Genomic DNA, 23,072 nt, shown 5'->3' with positions numbered 1-23,072 from the left:
TGGCCACATGCGCAGATGGAGAGCAGACAGTGGGGACAGACAGGATATCGAATGATGAAGGAGCAGACTGTCATTCCAGCAGTTTCATCTCCACTGATATAAAAGCGACATTAATAACATTAGAGAAGAAATGGTTTGAAACGGATCCAAATGAGCCCAGCAGGGGCGCATCTGTCTGCAGGCCGACACATGCTTTTCATTAGCCTCATATGTCCGTCAGCACCGCAGATAAAACTGCGGCTTTCCGAGATTCTGCAGGAGATAGCGTCAGCGGCTTACCTAACGGGGGATGACTTATCGACTTATTTTGCACAACTCAAATAGATGGCAGAGTAGTAAAAACATATGCTATACCAGTGTCCCATGACCTTCCAGTCCGTATTATTTAGTTTCTAAACTGAAGGCAGAAGCATTTCTGAGTGGAGAAGAATATGGATAAAATAGCTGAAATCACCATCCCTGCTAAGCCTAATACTGTATATTCATTCTAAAAACTGGGATGTCAGGTTGCTTTTCGCCGGAGTTCTTTTTCTGGCCACGTCACGCGTCTTTACGTACTTACGTCACACGTACAGCCTCTAAAAGAGGATCCGGCTCAGTTTTACTGAACGCGAGCGGCTGGTGGAGCAATGGAGACTTCAGAAGAGGAAACTCCGAGCTCAGTAGCTCATTCACTCATAGTCATTCACTCTCTCTCTCTCTTTGACTGAACATAACCTGGAATCGGATCCATCCGCTCTTAAAAGGAAACCGCAGGTAACAGGTAATCACTGAGCTTCAGTAAGGTTTGCTAACCATTGCTGGGAAATCTAGGTATCTTAGCAGGAGTCCAATTTCTTCTTTCCATATAGTATGTCGGCAGAAACATTTGTCAAGTGTTATTCTGCAGAAATGTTTCTGATGATGTTAATTTGTGGATCAGATTTGTTTAGTTTTACATCTAAACTCGTGTTATTCGTGTTACTAAAGCTCCTGAATATGTGCAAACACTCTAATACAAGAATGTTTTCCACGTTAACAGTTTTTTATGCTGACTTTTGGCTCAGTTCTTTCTTTAACTAATCAGATGGAAATGCAATTCTACCTTAATTGGAAACAGCAGAGGAACACACAAGAGCAGCGCTGGGTTTCTGACTCCATCCTGAATTACATCACTGATAGGGTCACATCTGAAGTTCTCTAGTTCTGAAAATATTGACACTGTCCAGCTCCATTTTCTGGCACAAAACCTTGACTTTCTAAAGATCTTGCAGGAATGCTTACAGGGCCAATGTAATGGCCCACTTACTGACACTGATGTGCAAATTCACAAAGGGGAATCAGGGGAAAGAAAAAAAAAGGTTTTTTTGTGTGTACTGGTGGACTCAGAGGGGGGCAGGGGGGGCAACCGCCTCTGCCCTAGTCATTCAATGCCTTAAAGTGCCCTCGAGAGTGGCAAAAAAGAGTCAAAGTGCCCTACTGGCTGCCCTTCTTGTAGAGAAAAATTCTTCTTCCCACAATACATTGTGATGGTGTGCCTCTAGATCAGGGATAATATGATAATGTTTCTTAATAAATGCCCAACTTTTGGTGCCCTTTTGCACTTCAATTAGAAAATGATGCCATTAAGTGACTTCTAGGACACCATCTAATAGGAATGCCATTTTCACTAGAGCAAATGGGATGTGGTGCTAACAAGATAAACAAGATAAAGTGCAGGTAAGGTGTGATGTGGTTCCCTATGGGTGCCATATATCACAAGTATAGTTTTGTAGTGATGCACAAAGATAAAAAAAAAACAAATTTCTATCCTTATACTTGCATCTGTTCAGTCATTTGTACCAGTCAAAAATTTAGGATAATTAAAACTGTATTTGATGGTATATGAAAAAGTAAATTGTTGTTTGTGATGCACAAAGTTAAAACAACTTTTTTCAATTCTTAAACACACTATTTCATCCATGTTTTTTTGTTTTAGCCACTCCCCTTCTAGAATGGATAGTAGTCCACCAGTGTGTGTATGTGTGTGTGTGTGTGTGTGTGTGTGTGTGTGTGTGTGCTCTTCTAAACCAAAGCAGACTATTGTCTGAAGTGTCTGGAAAGATTAAACTCAGGCGCAGCACAGAGACGACTGCAGCAGCAGCAGTGCAGCTACACACACTCAGTCTACACACAGCACACACTTTACCACACTTACACCACCCTGCTGTGCTGAAGACCACAACTCTCCACACTGCAGTCTGAGATTCAGTAAACTGACAGAAAGATGCACAGATTAAATCAAGGCCTGCTTATGGCTGCTTTGTAGTAAAAAGAATCGTAACTCAATGTATTTGCATGAGAAATGTCTGAAATTTCTAAAAAGATGCAGAGCTTTTAGACCTCAAATAATGCAAAGAAAACAAGTTCATATTCATTGTCAAGTTTTAAGAGTTCAGAAATCAATATTTGGTGGAATAACCCTGGTTTGTTTTTAACACAGTTTTGTTTCATGCATCTTGGCATCATGTTCTCCTCCACCAGTCTTACACACTGCTTTTGGATAACTTTATGCTGCTTTACTCCTGGTGCAAAAAATCAAGCAGTTCTTGGTTTTGATGGCTTGTGATCATCCATCTTCCTCTTGATTATATTCCAGAGGTTTTTAATTTGGTAAAATCAAAGAAACTCATCATTTTTAAGAGCTCTTTTATTTTCAGAGCTGTATATGTACAGTGTTTTGAGGGAGTTTGGACTGCACAAAGCTTTATGTAAAGCTCAGCGGAATTTAGGATGGCCTGTGGTCAGTTGGGAGGGGTGGAGCACCTGGAACACCTGGACTGGAAAAAAATAGATTTTTACTTCTCACATACAAAGTTCACATTCTTTTCGTCTTTACAGAGAATTCCTTTCTGAATGAATATACAGTAGCAGAAAACATTTGGACACCTTCTCATTCAATATTTCTTGCCTGTTTTTATTATTTTCTACATTGTAGAAATAGAGAATGGTTGCATGGGGGAAATTAGTGGAACGAGTGATGAAAAAAATAACAAACAGATGAGTGTGAGTCAGTATGACTGTGGATTAGAGCTTTGGAACTTGCCCTGAAGGAGCACGAGCAGTTTGGCGGCTGTTGGGAAAATATAGGGTTTAGTTGTGAACAAAAATGAATGAGAGCGAATGGAAGGAACAAAAGATGAAACACGGACAAAGAGATAAAACAAAACATGAACCAAATAAAAACATACAGTTCTCTAAGGGCATGATTTAGGCCGTTTTAGTGTGTCTTTGCTATCGTAATGACGGGAAAAGTACACCTTGCTTGGCTCTTAACCTGCAAAAGGCATGTACTAATTCTCTTATGGATGTGTTTGGGGCATAACATGAAATAAACCAATCAGCGCGTCACTTGCCATTCCCTTTCATTCAATTTTAGCAGATTGCTATTTTAACAGTGCAGCTACCTGGACTGAGATAGAGGAAACTGATCTGCTCGTTTACGTTCATTCATTATATTTCGTTTACTGTTGGTGTAAAAGATGCTTTTGTACAATTCACTGACAAGATAGCAATGAATGACTGACTGTTGACGTCTGTCTAGGTTGTATTCAGTCAGTGGAGCTCCTGTGTTTTCCATTGTCAAAATAGCAGTACTCCAGGAATTTACCTGAACAAGCCTCTTTTTCAGATCACTACGCCCATCAGCGTAGATATATTTAAAAGCACTGTTGCTATATAAACGCCGCTGGTGGAAGGTGTAAAAAATAGACTGGTGACAGGGTGTAAGAGAGCAATTAGCATCATGACAAGACTTGCATAGGGTGCATGATAGGGCCCTGGGTATTGGCTGTGGATAAAAGTGAACGGAAGTGAACAGTAGTAGTAATTAGGCATAAAAATAAAATGACAAGTAAACGATTGTGGGTCAAAATGAGTGAATTTTCCAGGTGAACCATTCCAGGTTCTACTTAAACCTGTTGAAGTGTGAATGCTAAGCTGGCACCAAAGCTAAAGAGTCTACTTTGAAGAATCTAAAGTATAGAACATTCTTGGTGGTTCAACACTGTTTTTACTGTTTTTACTTCATAATCCATGTGTGTTCCTTCATAGTTCTGGTGTTTTAACATTAATCTACGTTAATCTAATACAGGAAAACATTAAATGACAACTTAATACATCTAGTTTGAGCAGTTTTGCTGCTTTATGTTGAATATTTGGATCCGTTTGAGAGAAGAAAGTTTGCAAATGACTCATCTCCACTCTTCTCCAGCCCACCCTTCCCCCTTTCCCTCAGCATTCCCTCCCAGTGCCCTCCCAGCCTTGGATCTTTTCTATTCCCCAGGATTCGTCTTCCCGCAGTCAGTCAGTGGGAAGGGGGGCTGTCTGAGGAATTCGTCCACTACAGAGAGAGAGAGGAACACAGAGAGGGTCAGAGAAAGCTCTGTGAATACTTCATTACCAGCTTTATTGATGATTGTTCCTGTAGTTGGAATGAGACATCTGGATTGAGAACTTCAACTTGGAGATCTTCAAACATCGTCTGCTACTTTTAAGTAAAGTGTCTTTGTGGTGCATCTATCTGCTTGTGCTTTGGTTTATTTAAAATTCTTCAGTGACAGCCTGGCTGTATCTGTAGCTCTACACCTCTCCATTCCTTCACATTCATTTTCCACAGCATTACGCAAAGAAAGTTAAGCAAAGAAGACCCAACGATGAAGCTGTGGTGGAGGTTAAAGGTTCCTCTCTGGATCACCGTCGTCACTCTCAGCTCTATTCTAACATGCTCTGGGAACGTAGAGGCAGATGGTTTGGTCAGGTCTGGCCAGGCAGTCAAAGGGCTTCAGGGAGGACAAGCAGTAGCTGTTGATCAGAAAAGAAGGGAGCTAGAGCCACAGCAGCCAGAGGACCTTCAGATGGATGAACCTGAGAAAAAAGATGTGGAAGATGCCAAAAAGAACAAACCAGGGGCTAAAAAGTCACCTGAAGAAGTTGCAGCAGGTAAGTCATGTGTTTAAAACCCAACCAGCATGGCTGTGTGGGGTTTATATGAGGTGGGATCCAGGTGGGCTTGCCAGTTTTGCTTTATCATTGCAGCCCATCCTAATATCAAATGGGTCTTATCTTAGTGGGGATGCACAACTCTGATGCTACCATCACTACTGGTAAGCATTCATCTGTGGGCCAACATTAGTGGGCATGGGCTCTGAGTGGGTTTGTACAGTGTGTTATTATTGGGACCCATTTAGGCTTCCCAATTTTGCCCCCTTATTAAACTATACGATACACTACTTTAATATCACATGGGTCCAATAGGTGTGCATTGCACAACCCAGATGAGATCCATATTCAAGCCCTCCTGGTCTCATCACTGATCCATCCTCTTGCACATCCATATATGCAGCCAACATGGAACAAAATTAAGTTATGTCTTCACCCAATGCTCAACATGCTCATATGGGTGGAACATATGGGCTATTACAGGGCATCTCCCAATATGGTTTTCTCTCACAGTCCAAAAACATGGAGAATTGGATACTCTAAATTGTCATGTGCTGGGTCAGCTTCTAAGTGCCCGATGCAGTCATCCAGGTGAACGGTTGTTTCAGGTTGAGAGTATGCTGTGCATGATTGGCTGCTGCTTCTCACCAATGAGTCCTAAGTGTAAATGGTTGTGTGTAAAACTTGATTGCACCACCCAGATCCCAGGTATTTAACCATTCCTGGTTCCATAACTGATCCAACATAGTGGGCAACTATATGTAGCACCAACTTGGAACCTGTGTACAAAACCAGGAGGACCCATTGGTGGCCAGTGAGTTAATTTAAGCTTCCATTCACTGTAGATCCCAGTACTACAGTTAAATATAAAGTCCATGAAGAACGTCTAAGGTGATGCAATGAACTTGACTGAACTGGGTTAGACCTTCAGTTCCTCAGCTGTCTTTCGTCATGTTGACACAAATTTGGCCACAGCCTGAGGGGAAGCTTCCCTCCTCTTATCCAAGGAGCTTCAAATTCTAGAGCTTTTAGAGCTATTGACCACTGAGAAGTTGATTGTGGAATGGAATGAATCTTTATCTGTGTGAAGGTACTGATGATGTATTAGCTGAAGAATATAAGTGGTTTATTGGAGAAAACTGTGCTGTAATTCAGAGGAGGTTCTAGTTTAGACCCTGCTGGCGTCTCTAGTCTTGATACAAGATACAATTGAGACAGTTGCATGTTGCAACTGGGCCTATAGATCCTGCTATAGATAGGTTTCTGAAGCAGCAGATGCTCACATAAATAAAGGCTGGATTGGTGATAAATCTGAAGACTGAAAGGACAGGGAACTGTTGCAATCTCGAACTATAATAAAGGAAAACAAAAAAATAAATAAAATGCTTTTCTGAAAAGCTTTTGTTTACATTCCTCCCCTGTCTCTCCGTCACGCTCGGCGTGACTTTAGTTTTCTCCCGTTTTCTCATTTTTCGTATCTCCTTATAAGCGCGTTTTTTCGCAACCCTAATGACAGGGGTTCGATCCCACGTAAGGAGTGGTGTGTTAATACATTTTTTTCTTTCTTATTGTGTTTACAACAATACTTCAACAATCCCCTGGGCTGGAGAGCTACTAGTCTGTAGCACTCCATCCTTATTACACTTCATTTTACAAAACAGATTTTTTTTTTTTGTGGCCCACCACGTAATGGCTTGAAAAACATCTGGCCCACAGCCAAACTTAATTGCCGACCCCTGGTGTAGAGGCTATATGTCTAGCAGTCAATTATCTCTCACCAAGAGGTACACTACCCCAAAATTAGCCTCTGAGTTTTATAGAGAACAGCAGAGGAAACTTGGTTTACACCAATGACATTTAGATATCTGCGTGACACATATAATGGCTTGCTGATGTTTGCAGCCATCTACGTTCTTTATTGTAATATTTTCTTATAATTTAGTGTATATGTTCATTCTACTGAAACACATGATACGCTGTTTTTGCTCTCAGAAGCATGCTGCCTTTGGGCTGGTGGATGGAAAAGAGATTAAAGTCAGGCTGTAGTAAAGGAGGAGGAGGAGGTGGAGGAGGAGGAGTAGATGATAATCACAGATGGTTCTGGAAAACAGCATGGTCAAGCAAAATGCAATGCACCCTCCAGTCCCCACCAGCCTCCCCTCACTGTGTTTTGCTAATAGTAGAGTGCGTGCGGTTGGTTGGTTTCGAAGCTCAGAGGCAGGAAGAGAAACAGACCCAACATTTGGTTTGAATTGAAGCACAAGTCACAGCTATCGCTCTTAAAACTTCCCCACCAATTCCAGCCAAGGCCTTCTGACGATGTGTTAGGTCTCCCTCTCTCCACTCCGCCTTAAAACGTATAAAATGTTATACGAGCAAAAAGACCTAGACAGAAGGTTCCTGAACCAAAGAGCTGCATGCGTAGTGAATCATGAGAAGATGATGAGTAGATTAAGCAAAGAAGAAAAAGCCTAAATTTTGTTGCGCCAATTGGCGTGTAGGGTCTGTTTTTTTCAGATGCGTACAAGATTTATGCCTCTGTGGTCTGGATTGAGTTCGGCAGCATCGCATTTGTTGCTACCACTGTCACCCAGCTGTATTTCATGGTCGTAAAAGTCTTAAAACTTACAGTCTCTCTTTGCTCTGTTCATTGTGTCCAATTACGAGCTCAAAATTTATGAGTAACACACAAAGCTGTTCATTTAGTGTCGTTAAGTTCGTTAAGGCGGTGGTTATTTCTTGCTGAATGGGACAACATGAGCTTAAACTCCTGTTTTTTAGAGACGTGCAGTCGTGCATGGTCTGAGACTTCAAATGAAGCATCATAAAAACTGATCTTGATCTTGAATTTTAGTATTTATGTTGCCGCTGGACTAATGTTTACATCACAGCCCTTCAAATTACTCTATTTGTGGAAACTGCTAAACTGCTGGCATCATTTCTCATACTCTCCAGTGTTTTTATATGGAAATAAAGACAGAAAGTCTGCTGACATTAAGAGCAATGCCACTCAAATCCATTTTTTATTATTATTTCCATTGCATTGGAAGTCTGTTTGTAATATTTAATATTTTTATATTTACATTTTTATTTAATAAAAAGCATAATTAAAAAGTGTTTTAAATTACATTAAATTAGTAAAAAATTAGCTGTTACTTTCCCTCAGTGGCTCTAGTTGTCAGGAGTGCATAGCAAGGAGAACCAGGGGGCGGACGTAAATGCAGGTAACACGGATTTATTGCAAAAAATAAATACATAAATAAAAAAACCCAAAAGAAACACACAACCTAACAGACGTGTAGCACGCACAAGAACTCACACCATACTGAAGACAAAGGGGCTATAAATACACTCACACACAATGGGAAACACCTGTTGTCACTGAAGAGGGGGAGGAGCTACAAATGGATACAGGTGGGAGCACTAAAGACAGGAATGGAGACAAGGGGAGAGCCATGTGCTCTGAACAATGAAAAACAAAGGAAGGGAAAAAACATGACGGCTGATGAGGGACAGGGCAAAAACGTGACACTAGTAGTACTACTGTTTTTCCAGTGTTTTTTTTGCAGTGGGCGGGGCCAAGTTATTGTCAAGTTTCATTGGTATATAGACTTGTTCATTGGCTGGTTTGTGGTCTCTATTCTGATGGACAACTTAAATAGCTCTCAAATAGTAGTAATAGTGTTCTGTGCAACAAAACATTTAAAAATAAGGAAAACACATGGTGTCCATTGTAATGGATGCAGGGTCTTAAAGATTAAAAATGAAATATTACTACATTTTAATGCGTAAGAATTTTGTAAATAACAATGTAAAATAATAATAAATAAAACATTATGTTTCGACAATGAATCATTTCAATCCAAACCTCAACTGTGGAACATTTTAGCGGAGTAGAAAATCAGTCACTATAATACTGTCTGTCTGGTTTGGCACAATTGCTTACAGTGATTACTTTATTCAGTTATTTTCAGTATAGAATAGCCCAATAGACCAAGTTTTCCTTAGCAGAAATGCTTGAATAAACATATTTTCACTAAAAAAACCAAACAAGCACCCAAAACTCAGATATTTTATATAGTATAAGACATTTATAAGCATCAGATTACTTCTATGCTCCTTTTTAAGTGTACAATACCCTCATATTTCCATTTCTCTCACAAGCCAGAGCAAAGAAAGCAGCAGAGAAAGAAGCCAAAGCAAAGAAACCAAAGCCCCCCAAGCCCACCAAGAAACCCAAGCCACCGAAGCCAACCAAGAAACCCAAACCCCCAAAACCGACCAAAAAGCCCAAGCCACCAAAACCCACCAAGAAACCCAAAGCCCCGAAGGCCACGCCACCACCCAAGGCCAAGACCCCACCCACCAAAAAATCCACTCTGGAGGAGGAAGAGGAGAAACTCCTTAGAGAACTGGGGTGGGATACATGTAAGTATATATAATATGATTTATTCACCAACATTAGCATATATAGAGGTTTACACATGCTGATTAAATTCTTTACTAAAGCTATATGTTAACTCTACAGGCCGGATGCTTTTTTAGCACAGTCATTATTATTTGGCATTCTGGCTCTAAGCTTAATTTTCAAAGCAGAAATTAACAGAATTTTCAAACAAAGCCATTTATCTATGAATAATAACTAAAGCTGATCAGACACTAGACGACTTTTGAAATGGGTTATGTGCTGAATGAGCATCATTAGACTGCAGCATCTTTTCAATATTGAAATGATTTTAATATGTTGGCAAAAAAAGGAAGTCATGAGGCGGATCCAGATTATGAGAAGCAAGAACTTTAAACATAGTGAACTGAAACAAAGTGAAGAAGTCAACAATTTTGAAAGTATCCTCAAGTGCAGTCACAAAAGACCATCAAAAATGTTATAATGATGAAACTGGCACTCATCAGGACCACCCCAGGAAAAGAGCAAGAGTTTTCTCTGTTGCAAAGGATAAGTTCATCAGAGTTACCAGTCTCAGAAACTGCAAGTATTTTGGTTTGTTTAACACTTTTAAGTTACTACATGATTCCTTATGTGTTCCTTCATAGTCTATGTAGTTACATATAGTTACTATGTAGGAAAAAACATAAACATAAACACATTGAAAGAGAAGGGGTGTTCTAACGTTTGACTGATAGTGTACAGTATATATCAGAACAGCAATGTCTGTTTAACATTAACTAACTTATAGACTCATATAAACTCCTTTTTAAACTGGTCTGAGCCGTAATGCTACAACAGTTATATATTATCATTGATGTATCAGAGTTTCTGAACAATTATTTTAAAAAAAATTGTTATCAATAATAAACTTTTGTGACTTTTTTCTTTTAAATAAATCTGTGTTATCAGTATTGCCTACAGAATCACCAAAAGAGCCGCCTCCACCCCCAGACCACGGTAAGACCAAAAACAGCACTTCCACATAAATCTCAGTCAGGGTCGTTTATGTTTAACAGTGTTTCCACTTTTAGAGAAATCAGTGTTTTTACTTTGTGTATTTGAACACATGGTCATCATTAGATGTTGAAACTTTTTAGCTGAATAGTGGAATTTACTTCAGAAAGAAAATTGTGTGTAAACAAACCAAACATTTTTTATGGCTTCCGTCTTTCCGCTTTCATGAAGTTCCAAGGCCTGGTTTTGCTGAAGCAACGTTTCAACAGCAATTTCTCTTTCATCTCTCGTCCTTCTGCAGACGTTCCCATCAAGAAAGAAGATCCAACATCACCCTCTATAACTACAATCCCTAAAGAACACGACCCTGAGTACTGGGACGCCGCACGTACGTTATAAACCTATTTAGAGCATCATTAGAATTAGACAGACAGACAGCAGAAGAGACTGGCAGACAGATTGCCAAGTGATAATCATTCATTCATACAACAGAGAGCAATAAAAATAGAACAAAATAAATCAAATCATATCAAATACAATAATGTAAGAATGCAAAACAAAAGAAATAAAGCATAAAAAAATAAGTATAGAAGCTAAATGTTTAAATATAAATATAAGCTATAATTCTGAGATAATATTGATATTACAAATATTCCAGAAGTGGTCAAGGCAGTAGTCGTACAAATAGATAATACATTCTTGCTGTCAAATGAAAAACAAGTATCTCCAATTTGACTTCCATTAAAAGTTAAGAAGGTTTTATCTCTCTTTATCTCTCTCTATCTCTCTTTTGGAGATAATTGTTTTACACACATAACAGCTACAATATATGAAAATATATTTAGTGTAAAAATTTATCAGCTATGAGTAATCACAAATACATAATTAAGTGTATTTGTCACCAAGAAAAATAAAAGTATATATATATTTTTTTGTTAATAAAAACAACTACAGTAGTGTTTTTTCTCCTTAAAGAACACACAACTTAAAATCTACCTACCTACCTATTTATCTACCTACCTACCTACCTACCTACCTATTTACTTATCTACTTATCTACCCGCCTACCTACCCACCTGCTTAGTTACTTAGTTACTCCAGGTACAGTGTTCTAATATACAGAGATAATTATTAAAGCCGGAAACAGGTGTACAGATACTAGAACTCAGGTGAGAGCGAGTGATCTCTTATGATGTGGAGGTGCAACACCTGTGCCGTTGGTAACAATAATGAGTTATAAATGAGTTATAGCTACATTAAATTATCAGATAACCTCACTGACTGTACTCAGTTTGACTTGTCTGCCTCTTTCCTCTGATAGATGAGGTTTCAGAGCCTGATCTTCCCCCGAGACGCAAGGACGCCACCACCACAGAGGACCCCAGCATATATTTACCCATCCCAGGTAAATTAGGCCTAATCCTGGGCTGATTTGCTCTAATGATGGAGGGCGTGGGCCGGGACGGTTCTGGCATTAGAAAAGAAGAAACCGCATGTTTTACAGGAGCTCGTTTAGGACACAACCAGCACAGGAATAAATAGAGGTTTCTGGCGATTACAGGCTAAACACTTCAGCACAAGCACAGGATTACAGCACACAGGAAAAATGTAACAAGCTGTTTGTTTTTCCTTGTTTAATGTGAACTGTGGCTAATTTTCTCTTGTGTTTTTATGCTTGTTCATATGTAGAGGAGACCACAGCCCCACCACAGGCCCCCTGGTACGAGGAATATGAGTATTCAGACTGTAAGTTTGCGCTTTTTAAAACAATATTCGTTTTAATAATTAAAATGTTATTGCTATATAGAGCAATCCAGTGTGTGATTCTATGTATGTTGTCTGTCTTTTTGATGCTACCCATTCTCTCTTTCTATCTATCTCTCTCTTTTTAGTGGCAGCAAAGAAGCTGGAGGAGGAGATGGCAAAAAGGCAGAAGGAGAAGGAGGAAAAGGGTGAAAATCTTTTCATATTTTACATATTTTACATTTTGTATTTTTTAACGTTTTTAGCATCTAGCAACCACTTGAAACACACCTGGATTTTTCAACATTTTTAACACCATAGTAACCCCCTAGTAACACCTTAGCAACCACCTAGTAACATCTTAGCAACTCCCTAGCAACAACACAGCAACCAACACATTACCATAGAGGCAACCAGTGGTGATTCTAGACCATTTCACAATTTACAATCTGTATTTGATATGTCATACAAACACATTATCACAAATTATCACATTTCAATGTCTTTGCTATGATTTAAAATGTTATGTATCTCTTTTTACAGTTATTTTTTTATTTCTATTGATGGCAGTTTGTTTTCTGTCCAACAGGTTATTTTCTCATTATTTCTTACAAACAGATGAACAAAAATCACCCGTTAAAGCTTTACGCTTTACAATGTTATTAACTCTTTTTCTGTTTAATATACAATTTACATCAACTGTCTTCTTGCAACAAATCAACATATTTTCACAGTTTTAAAGCTTATACTGTCCTTAGACGAACAGTACATTCAGAAAGCTTTGTCTGTCATAGAGTTGTCCCGCTCTTAGAATCGCCACTACACTGCAACCAACAGCTATACCATAGCAACAGCATAGCAACAACCTTAAAAACCATAACAAAACAGAAGCAACCCCTGGCATACAACTTTAATTTGCCCTCTTATAGTATGTATTATTTTTTGTTTTGTTTTATTTCTCATATTCTCTCATTCAGTCATTCATTTTGACACATGCCCAAGACCTAGAGTTTCTTTTGACTCTTATGATGATGGATAGACCAATAGAAATGCTCCAAAATGACTCCATAATGTTTTTCCTTCTTCTGCAACTTTTGAAAAATGAATGGAAAAAACAGTGTATTTAATATTTGCTATCACCTAAACTTTTAATCTTGTCTCTCTATGCTCTAACCTAACAGCTGAAAAACTGAGGAAAAAATGGGAGGAGGAGGAAGAAGAAAGAAGGAAGCAGACCCCGGTCTACGTCGAACCAAAGAGTGAGTTTTTTTTCCACAAAAAATATATCCCAATTATCCACAGCTGGGCTGCAGTGCTGTGTATGTTGTAGTATTTTATGGGGTACTTGAGTCACGCATGCTGCATTTTAACCAAATAAATACATGAATAAATAAATAAGAATATGAAAGGTTGTGCGGAATTGAAGCGAGGTGCAGTAAATGTCAGAGCTGAGCGGTTCTTCTTCCCCCACGGCCTCCTCTTCCTCTCCAGCTGGAGGAAGGCCTGCGTCGAGTTCACAGGCCCTAAGTGAGTATGTGTGTCGGGTTGTTTTAAGAGGAGCCAGCATTGCTGTTGGCTCCCACTCCATCCTGTCCAAACTGGAAATGTGCTGCAGCTCCAGAAAGGCGGGTCTGTAACTAGAATTGGAATCGCTTAGTCAGACCTGAAGCTACAGCAGTGAACAGGGACAGGGTTTATTATATAATGACAGCAAGTAAAACTATGTCTTGCTTGGCACTGTAAAAAGTCTGAGTAATTATTGCCTCAAATGCTCAAATAATAAAATAAATCCTTTGTGAAGACTGTTGTGTTTCCTCTGCTCTCTGTAGAGTGTCCACCTCTTGGCATGGAGTCGCACCGCGTGGAGGATGACCAAATCCTGGCCTCCTCCATGTCCCATCATGGGTTTTCAGCTCAGAGAGGCCGTCTGAACATGCAGGTGACATTTATAGCTTAAAACTGGACTTTTATTTATCTCTAAAAACATTTTTGGAAGCCCTATCTGGACAGGATTAGTTTCTCAGGGGGTTCTGTGGTAATTTTCTCTTTTTTATCCTCTGTGATTTTATTTCTGTCCAGAACAACCATGTATGTGTTTTTCTCAGACGTCCTCTGAGAAAATTACAGGATGAATTATCTACTGTTTTTCTCTGAACTCCGTGCTCCTCCGGTAAATTCAGTCCCATCCGGGCGTCCATCTCTGAGTTTCGTCTCCTTATGTTTAATAAAATAGCTATTTGACCACTGCCGCGCACCGTAATTACACTTTGGGCACACGTTTCCACGGAGATCCACATACTGTAAACACAACAGCGAGTGGAAATGGAGGAGCTACTGAATGCTGAATATCACGAGACCGAGAAAAAAGCCTAAAAACTGACTTTTTTTTTCTCCTGTTTTTTAAATTGCAGTCTGAATGCAAGAGTTTTATCACTAAGTAGAAGTGTGAAATATTTTTTTACAGCCGTCCCACTGAAAAATGAATTCCGTCCAGATAGGGCTTACACTGATTTTTGATTAAAGTGTAAAAAGTATCTTCATTCATTACTCTGTAGGTAGAAGTATAGATATTAGAGGTTAATCAAATACTTCTGAAGAAGTTGAAGAAGTATCAACTCAAGCGTTTTACTCTTTAAGTAAAAGTATAAAAGTACTGCTTTCAAAAGTACTTAAAGTATAAAAGTAAAAGTAAAGGGAAAAAATAAAGCCATTAAGAACAAAAACATAGGCCATGCCCACAGAGGCCTATAGTGCACTACCACCACCAACCCCCCCCCCCAACATTTTTTTCTAAAAGCCATAATGACTATAATGTTAAAATATTAAAATTAACGTTAATAATATAATTTGAGATGAACTAGGCTGTTCCCTGTTTCAGCTGCATATATGCCCCATTGTAAATGAATGTTTTTTAGTAGAATGTAAATATATTAAAGAAGCTTAGTTGGACTTTTGTTTATCCAGAGCTCTGCTGATGAGGATGACATTTATGGAGGAGGCTGGTGTGCTGACAGTGAGGAGAAAGAGCACTGGTTCCAGCTGGACGCTCGTCGAGAGGTGGAATACACTGGGGTCATCACTCAGGGAAGGACTTCTGAAACAAAGTAAGAAGCATAACCTCCAATCTTCATAACTCTTATTTCGATAAACATAGATACACGGAATACTCTGAGACACTGAAACATTAGCAACCCTACAGACCTGTAAAACACACAAGAAAAGACACAAGAACAGAGAAACACAAGAGGTTTAAATACACAGTGAAAAAAGGAAGCACTTGGAGCAGGTAACGAGGGGGCGTGGTTACAAGCACACCGGTGGAAACACTAGGGCATAGACACAGAAGAACATAAAGCCATGTGCTGGGGAGCAAAAAATAAACTTCTGCAGCAAATTTGTGTTTATTTTCTATTAAAGCTGTACTCATGCTGTACACTCATTCTGCCCCAGAAAAAGAACAGTTCAAAGAAATAATTAAAAACCCACAATTTCCATGACATTCATGTGCATGATGAGTGTATGTAAACTTCTGACCACTACTGTATAATCAGTGTCAGAAACCACAAACACTCGTCTGTTAGTATTTAACAAACCCCTGTGGTTTAAGGCGAGTGTGTGATTATTTAAGTATAAAGCGGGTGAGTCAAATACATTTAGGTAAAATGGCAAAACTGTAAAGTATGTTTTTTTATATTAAATATCACTTAAAACTCAGGCATGTATTTAAGAAAGTGTACTTTTGTTCTTTTGCAGTGACGACTTCGTTTCCTCCTACTTCGTGGCCTTCAGCAACGACAGTCGTGACTGGACGGTGCTTCATGACGGCTATGCTGAATGGGTGCTTATATTATTTTAATCCTTATTAAACCCCTTAAGTGTCCAGGGGCCCTATTGTAGCGATCTATAGGGAAGTCGTCTACAGAGCAAAGTGAAGCTGGATTTAGGGTGTGTCAGCATTCCTTTGCTATCGTAACATCGGGAAAAGTATTACTTATGCAGAATGCATGCACTAATTCTCTTAAATTATAATGGGTGCGTTTTGAGCGAAATGTAGAATAAACCAATCACAGTGTCACAGTGTCACAATCAGATTCACTCTATCTGGATTGAGAGATTTATCTTTACGATGAGAAGCTTGAATGAAAACAAGCTGAAATAAAATAGTAGTGAAAAGACTATTTTTAAAATGTAATTAAATTGTGTGAACGAATGTACGAAAATCAGAAAAATAATGACTAATTACACATTTTAACTTGAATAAATTATATAATTGAACCTGGGAATTGATAAGAGAAGTTATTATACATAATATATCCAGAGTCTGCATTATTGAACACTTTTTTTTTTCAATTAAATCATACACTATTAAGGGGATTTTTCATGCTATGAATGAATTTATTTATTCAGTCATCTTTCTTCACTCTTCAGCTCTTTTATGGTAATGTTGATAAGGACACTCCAGTGAAGAACGAGTTCTCCGTGCCCATGGTGGCGCGTTATATCCGGATCTTACCCCAGAGCTGGAACGGGAGTCTGTGCATGAGACTGGAGATGCTGGCCTGCCCTCTGCCCAGTAAGCACTTAGTCATTTAGACATTTTCAACATTAATGCATAGCTTAAAGCAGCAGTTCCTAATTTCTTTTTTTATTTTAAGATGAAATCAGTAGTAGTCCCGAGTTGGGACGAGACAAAATATACTAAATAATGTTATCAGTGTCCTCGCACAGCCACCCCTGCAAAGTTATATATACTAGTGTATTTGTTCTAAAAACAGAGTGGTCTGGTAAGTTTGTTGGATATATTTAACACTTTTAGTCCTGTATTCTGTTCCAGTTGTGGAAAAATATATATTATTTTAAAAAGCTGGTTTTGTCTCTAATGCACACACACAAAAAAAAAAAATAATCCAATGCATTTTTATTGTCCATTGCATTGGAAGCGTCAGTTTATTTATTTTTATTTTATATTTGATATTGATCTTTTTATTTCACAAACTATCCCTGAACAGGATTTTTTTAATCATTTTTAAAAGACATAAAAGCTGCTGTTTTTTCCCAGTGGCTTGACAATTTATATTGGTTATTTCATGGTCTATTTTTATAGACAACAGGTCTCATATAGTTTCATGCACAACAGAATATTTTAAAAACAAAAGATAAAAATAGATGATGTCCATTGTAATGGACGCAGGGTCTGAATATAAACATTAAGTAAACATTATTACATGACATTATTTCATGAATTACCAAAAAGGACAAAACTATTATTTACCCAAAAAACACTGAATTTTTTTAAGCAGTTTATTTACATTAACCTGCATTAAAAGTGCTCGTTCCCTTTTCTTTTTTTATAATTGTAATGTATATCAATAATAATGAAAATAAATAAATAATTGATCACCAAAAAAAGATATTAAATGGACATAAACTAAACCTGTTCCAACAGACAGTTACCCTACAGAAAACGACGTTACGCCCAACGATGACCTGGATTACAGACATCACAACTACAAGGAGATGAGGCAGGTGAGGCTCCTCGCTTCACCTTTAGCATGAATTCCCAGAATGCAGAGTGCTGCTGATGTGTGAAGGTGAAAGGTCAGGGCTTTGATGTTCATGTTTGAACATGTATCGTGCTCTTTTTCGAGTCTAGTTTTCTGTTTGGCTTGAGCTGGTTGGCGTTAACAGTTAAAGTGAATGTTCTGATTGATTTTCTCACCTGGTTGATGCTCTGCTCACAGATGATGAAAGTAATAAACGAGGAGTGTCCCAACATCACCAGGATCTACAACATTGGCAAAAGCGCTCAAGGGAATAAGATGTACGCGATGGAGATCTCAGACAATCCAGGAGAACATGAGCTGGGTACAGTCTACACTACAGTATCTTCATAATGTATCAGCTACTTTAAATTGCACCTGTTGCAGATACAGGTGTGCAAATGCACAAAAACACACACTAGAGCTTAGTTTGGGCCCAAAAAACTTTTTGTTACTTTGCTAAAATTGTTGATTATCATGACCTTTATATAGAATTAATATTAACCGAGTAATAAGTAAAATAACCTGAAATCTTGACTCTTGTCTGTTTTTTAGGTGAGCCAGAATTCCGCTACACTGCAGGACTGCACGGGAATGAAGTTCTGGGGAGGGAACTCCTGTTGTTGCTGATGCAGTTCCTGTGCAAAGAGTATAACGATGATAATCCTCGGGTGCGTCGCCTGGTGGACGGCGTGCGCATTCACCTGGTGCCCAGTTTGAATCCAGATGCTTACGAGCTGGCTTTCGAAATGGTATGAAGTAATTCCGAACAAGTTCTTCATCACCAGAGACCATTACCCCAAATTACATCCCAATGCGTAATGTGTCTAATATAGTATGTAATCTGTTTTTTTAGGGCTCAGAAATGGGAAACTGGGCGCTGGGCCACTGGACAGAAGAGGGCTACGATATATTCCAGAACTTTCCTGACCTTAATAGTATTTTCTGGGGTGCAGAAGACCGAGGATGGGTCCCTCGTATTGTACCAAATCACCACATCCCCATTCCAGAGAACTTCTTGAATGGTTCGGTAAGTAAAAAACAAGTTTAGTAAGACCTTTGTTTCATGTTGAATACCATAGACTGAAAAGCAGGTGTGAAAAAACAAGGACATACAGCTCTGGAAAACATGAAGAGACCACTTCAGTTTCTGAATCAGTTTCTCTGATTTTGCTATTTATAGGTTTATAAATAGCTATTTATAGACCTCTAATAATGCAAAGAAAACAAGTTCATATTCATAAAGTTTTAAGAGTTCAGAAATCAATATTTGGTGGAATAACCCTGGTTAAAAAATAACAGTTTTTTTCATGCATCTTGGCATCATGTTCTCCTCCACCAGTCTTACACACTGCTTTTGGATAACTTTATGCTGCTTTACTCCTGGTGCAAAAATTCAAGCAGTTCAGTTTGGTGGTTTGATGGCTTGTGATCATCCATCTTCCTCTTGATTATATTCCAGAGGTTTTCAATTTGTTAAAATCAAAGAAAATAAAAATTTAAGTGGTCTCTTATTTTGTCCAGAGCTGTATACTGAAATGCCAAAAGTCAGGGGATAGGAGTATGTATTTAAGTTGATCTTCAAGTGTTTCTTCAAAGGGCAACTTGGGAACACCCACGTCTGTATACTGTAAGTTGTGAGGTGTTATCTTGTGAGTGGGTTGAGCACTAGCCAGCATGTTCCTGGAAAGGTGAGGTGAATTAACCTAGCCAGGTTATGGAAAAAGTCATGGGACATGTGTATGGAGCATGTATTTTAAATATTTTTTAATTCAAACCAGCCGATGGTATAAACAGTACCATCATGCTAAAGCAGCCAAAATGAGTGAAAATTCTCCATGTTTTCATATTTTCATCATCTGTGTTCAGGTTGCTACAGAGACTAAAGCCATTATTGCCTGGATGGAGCGAACGCCTTTCGTCTTGGGGGCGAATCTGCAGGGCGGCGAGAAGATCGTGGTGTACCCCTTTGACATGCAGAGACCGCCCAGGTCCACCAGCTTGGACAGCAGGGTGGTGCATCGTAACGGGCGCCCCGTGGTGGAGTACCACATGAACGAGGAGACCTGGGCCCGGATCCAGAGGCAGAACGAGGGGGCGCTGAGGGAGACGGCGGACGAGAGCATGTTCCGCTGGCTGGCCATGACCTACGCCCACAGTCACCTGACCATGACAGAGACGTACCACGGGTCCTGCCATACTGATGACATCACGGGGGGCCAGGGCGTCATCAACCGTGCAACCTGGAAGCCTGTAGTGGGGAGTGAGTGAGATAATCTTTAAAAAACACTACTGATCATTTTTACATTAGAGATTATTCAGTCAGATGTTGATAAAATGTGTCCATCTAGTGGCACAATGTGGCACTACTGTGGCCACATTGTGCACATTATGTGGAACACATAAGGCATCATGTAGTAACTTGATTTAAAGTGTTAAACAAACCAAAAAACTGGGGTGGTCCTGATGAGTGCCAGTTTCATCATTGCTAGTAATTTTTTTTCGTTTTCCTCCGTGCTTTCTCAGGTATGAATGATTTCAGTTATCTTCACACAAACTGCTTCGAGATTTCCATCTTCCTGGGTTGTGACAAATTTCCCCATGAGAGTGAGCTGCCTCTGGAGTGGGAGAACAACCGTGAGGCCTTGCTAGCATTTATTGAGCAGGTATGAAAAACAAGCAAAGCCGGAATATTAAAAAATGTACACTGACACGCCAAATGGACGTCACATCCATCTGCACCTACTATCAGACCACACTTCAACCTTGCCATGAGCAAGTGCTGGACAGCTTTAATCCATATAAAGAATATATTCAAAACAAATTTGATTCGAGTAATAACCAATAAAAAAACTTGTTCTTAACCAGGTGCATCGTGGTATTAAGGGTGTGGTAAGAGACACTAACGGCACTCTAATCGCAAACGCCACAATATCTGTGGAGGGCGTCAAGCATGATGTGAAAACAGGTAAGCTCTACTCCTACTTAATTAATACATTTAACTACCTTATGTATTGTATACATATAAATGTCTTAATCTCTTAAGGATCACAAGTTCAAATTCGGTGTCATGCTGCTTCAGGCAGCATCAGCAGCCAGAGTGCGAGAGAGCACAATTGGCTATGCTCTCTCGGGGTGGGCAGTGGACTCTTTCTGAGCAAATGAATTAGAAGTATTGTAAAACAAAAACACTAAAAAATAATATATTGTAAAAAATATATATATATATATATATATTGTTTAAAAAAGAGTTTAATTGAATAATTAATTGGTTAACAGATTACAGCTGGTAAGTAGCAATGGAAATTTAAGAAAACTGCGTTTTGGCAATTGTTTTATAAAAATATTTAAAGTCTTTATCTGTAGTAAACCAGTGGTAGAACAGATGGAGTTACTGCTGTTACTCTCTATCTACTGCAGCATTTACACACTTACACACAGGACATTCACATTTTCATCATTATAACTAGAAAAAGACACAGAAGGTGTTTCCTACACCTTCAAAAGACTCTTGGGAACTTGAGAAAACTGCTGCAGGAAGACGTCTGGCTGACCCACATGGAAACAATGTCTCAAAATCCTAGTATATCAATACTCTACTTGAAGTATCGTAGAGAACTGTCTTGTGAATGACACTATTGAATCACAATATTGCAATTGCATATACTGTGTTGTATCCTTCAGTGTAAACTGAAATTTCAGTATCACATCCAATCTTTAACACTCTGTTTATTCTGCTCTTTCCACCCAAGCTTCCACAGGTGATTACTGGCGTCTCCTGAACCCAGGAGAGTATCGTGTCACTGCGAGGGCGGAGGGCTACTCACCCCAGACGCGCCTCTGTATGGTGGGCTACGAGACGGGGGCCACATCATGCAGTTTTACGCTAACCAGGTCCAACTGGGACCGAATTAGGCAGATCATGGAGCAGAGTGGTAGGAGGCCATATCTGCGAGTTCCACCCAAACCTGGGGTACCGAAACCAACGAATGCTGGTGGGACCAACAAAGGTCCAGATACTGTTCCCGATCCTCAAACTGCACGCAAGCGCCGCCTGCAACAGATGCGTATCCGCAGAATGCAATTGCAGAAGATGAGGGCCAGCAGAACCACCACTGTGGCTACCACAACAACCACCACCACCACCCTGCCACCCACCACCACCACAGAGTTTTTAACACAGACCATCGACTCGTGGTACGACTCCTGGTTCGGGCAGGAAAGTTCGCCCACCACAGAACCTGGTGAAGCTGAATTCCAGGAGTCTGAGCCCACACCCGAATACGACTTTGCATACAAAATAGATGATTTTTAAGTACAGATATCAGTTCCATGTGAAATAAAAGAAGAAATACAGCTTTCTATCTCAGCTGTGCTTCATTATTCCTAATTGTGAATGCAGTTTGAATGAGTTAGGCCTGCCAGCCTTTAGGCCTCTATAGAAATATGTACAGTACATCTCTGTGGAACAGAGAGTGTAAACACAGCTGGTGTGATCCTAATTAGGGTGAATTAATGAAGGAATGTGACAGAAATTAATAATAATGTAATCACACTGCAAGTCTAACAATAAATCAATAAACATATAATATGGTGACAACATTTTCAGTCAATCCACTTTGTCCTCAAATGACGTATGACATATTTTTTGGACTGTCATGTATTAAAAGTGTTTTCTAATAAAAAATAAAAATTGTGGACTCTATTACAGTCTTTTGTCTTATTGATTATTTTAATAGCATATGACAGTATTAACTAAGCTATTACATTGTAATGTATTGTAACGAATTGTCTTTGGAGCATTGTTTTTTTTCCTTTTACCCATCTAATGTTTTTAAAAATATATTAAGAATATAAATATTTTGAATGCACTACATTAGTTTAAAATATTTTAAACTGAAACAATTTAGTTGACATTTATTTCGCATGTATTTTTGGAGAAATTTATATACATAATTTTTGTATGTCTAAGGTGTTAAGTGGATCATATTTGACAACTTTTTATTATATAAATTAGATCAGATTTGTGTTTTCACTGTATGCATCAGAAAAGTACATACACATTTCTAAATCTGAAGAAAAAAAACATTAAAGACACCAACAGAGTAAGGGAATTTAAACTTTTAGTTTTCATAAACCTTTAAACACTTTTAATGCTTTATGTTTTAGTTTTATTAAAAACCGTTATAAGTAATATTTTTGGCATGTATCAAATGTGATACAGAATAAACGTCATTTATAAAAAATGTTTTTTATATATATAATTTAGCAGGAGGCAAAACAAAGTTACAGATCATTTATTACAAATAATATATTTGTGGACTTTTACTTTGACGAAAGCTCCACAGAACCGAGGTATTTCGACGTATATTTACTTTCCCCAGACGAGATAATCAGCGGTAAATATTGGCCAAGTTTTAAAAACAAAA

General features: G+C 38.8%; 1 protein-coding gene across 1 annotated transcript; it reads left to right on the top strand.

Moving 5' to 3' along the window:
• The first annotated feature begins 4,286 nt into the window (after nt 1-4,286).
• On the top strand, nt 4,287-22,348 carry aebp1a (AE binding protein 1a). Its single transcript, XM_007250260.4, has 20 exons — nt 4,287-4,959; nt 9,124-9,387; nt 10,316-10,363; nt 10,662-10,748; nt 11,682-11,765; nt 12,050-12,106; nt 12,253-12,312; nt 13,285-13,362; nt 13,933-14,042; nt 15,068-15,207; nt 15,857-15,941; nt 16,532-16,676; nt 17,550-17,629; nt 17,845-17,968; nt 18,199-18,395; nt 18,500-18,673; nt 19,513-19,906; nt 20,170-20,309; nt 20,512-20,611; nt 21,396-22,348. Exons 1-20 carry the CDS (start codon nt 4,674-4,676, stop codon nt 21,956-21,958), a joined length of 3,216 nt encoding a protein of 1,071 aa, XP_007250322.3. The 5' UTR covers nt 4,287-4,673; the 3' UTR covers nt 21,959-22,348.
• The last annotated feature ends 724 nt before the right edge of the window (nt 22,349-23,072 follow it).

Source organism: Astyanax mexicanus, chromosome 20 (assembly GCF_023375975.1).
Source record: "Astyanax mexicanus isolate ESR-SI-001 chromosome 20, AstMex3_surface, whole genome shotgun sequence".
In the NCBI taxonomy this organism is placed as follows: Eukaryota; Metazoa; Chordata; class Actinopteri; order Characiformes; family Acestrorhamphidae; genus Astyanax; species Astyanax mexicanus.
The sequence above is the reverse complement of the archived record's forward strand: the minus strand, read 5'-3'. Positions and strand labels throughout refer to the sequence as shown.

Excerpts from the sequence above, each read along its gene's own strand:
- aebp1a (XM_007250260.4), top strand. The coding sequence starts at position 4,674 with ATGAAGCTGTGGTGGAGGTTAAAGGTTCCTCTCTGGATCACCGTCGTC. Across the intron at positions 9,388-10,315 it reads AGAACTGGGGTGGGATACAT|TATTGCCTACAGAATCACCA; the intron begins GTAAGTATATAT and ends CTGTGTTATCAG. Across the intron at positions 20,310-20,511 it reads TGCTAGCATTTATTGAGCAG|GTGCATCGTGGTATTAAGGG; the intron begins GTATGAAAAACA and ends GTTCTTAACCAG.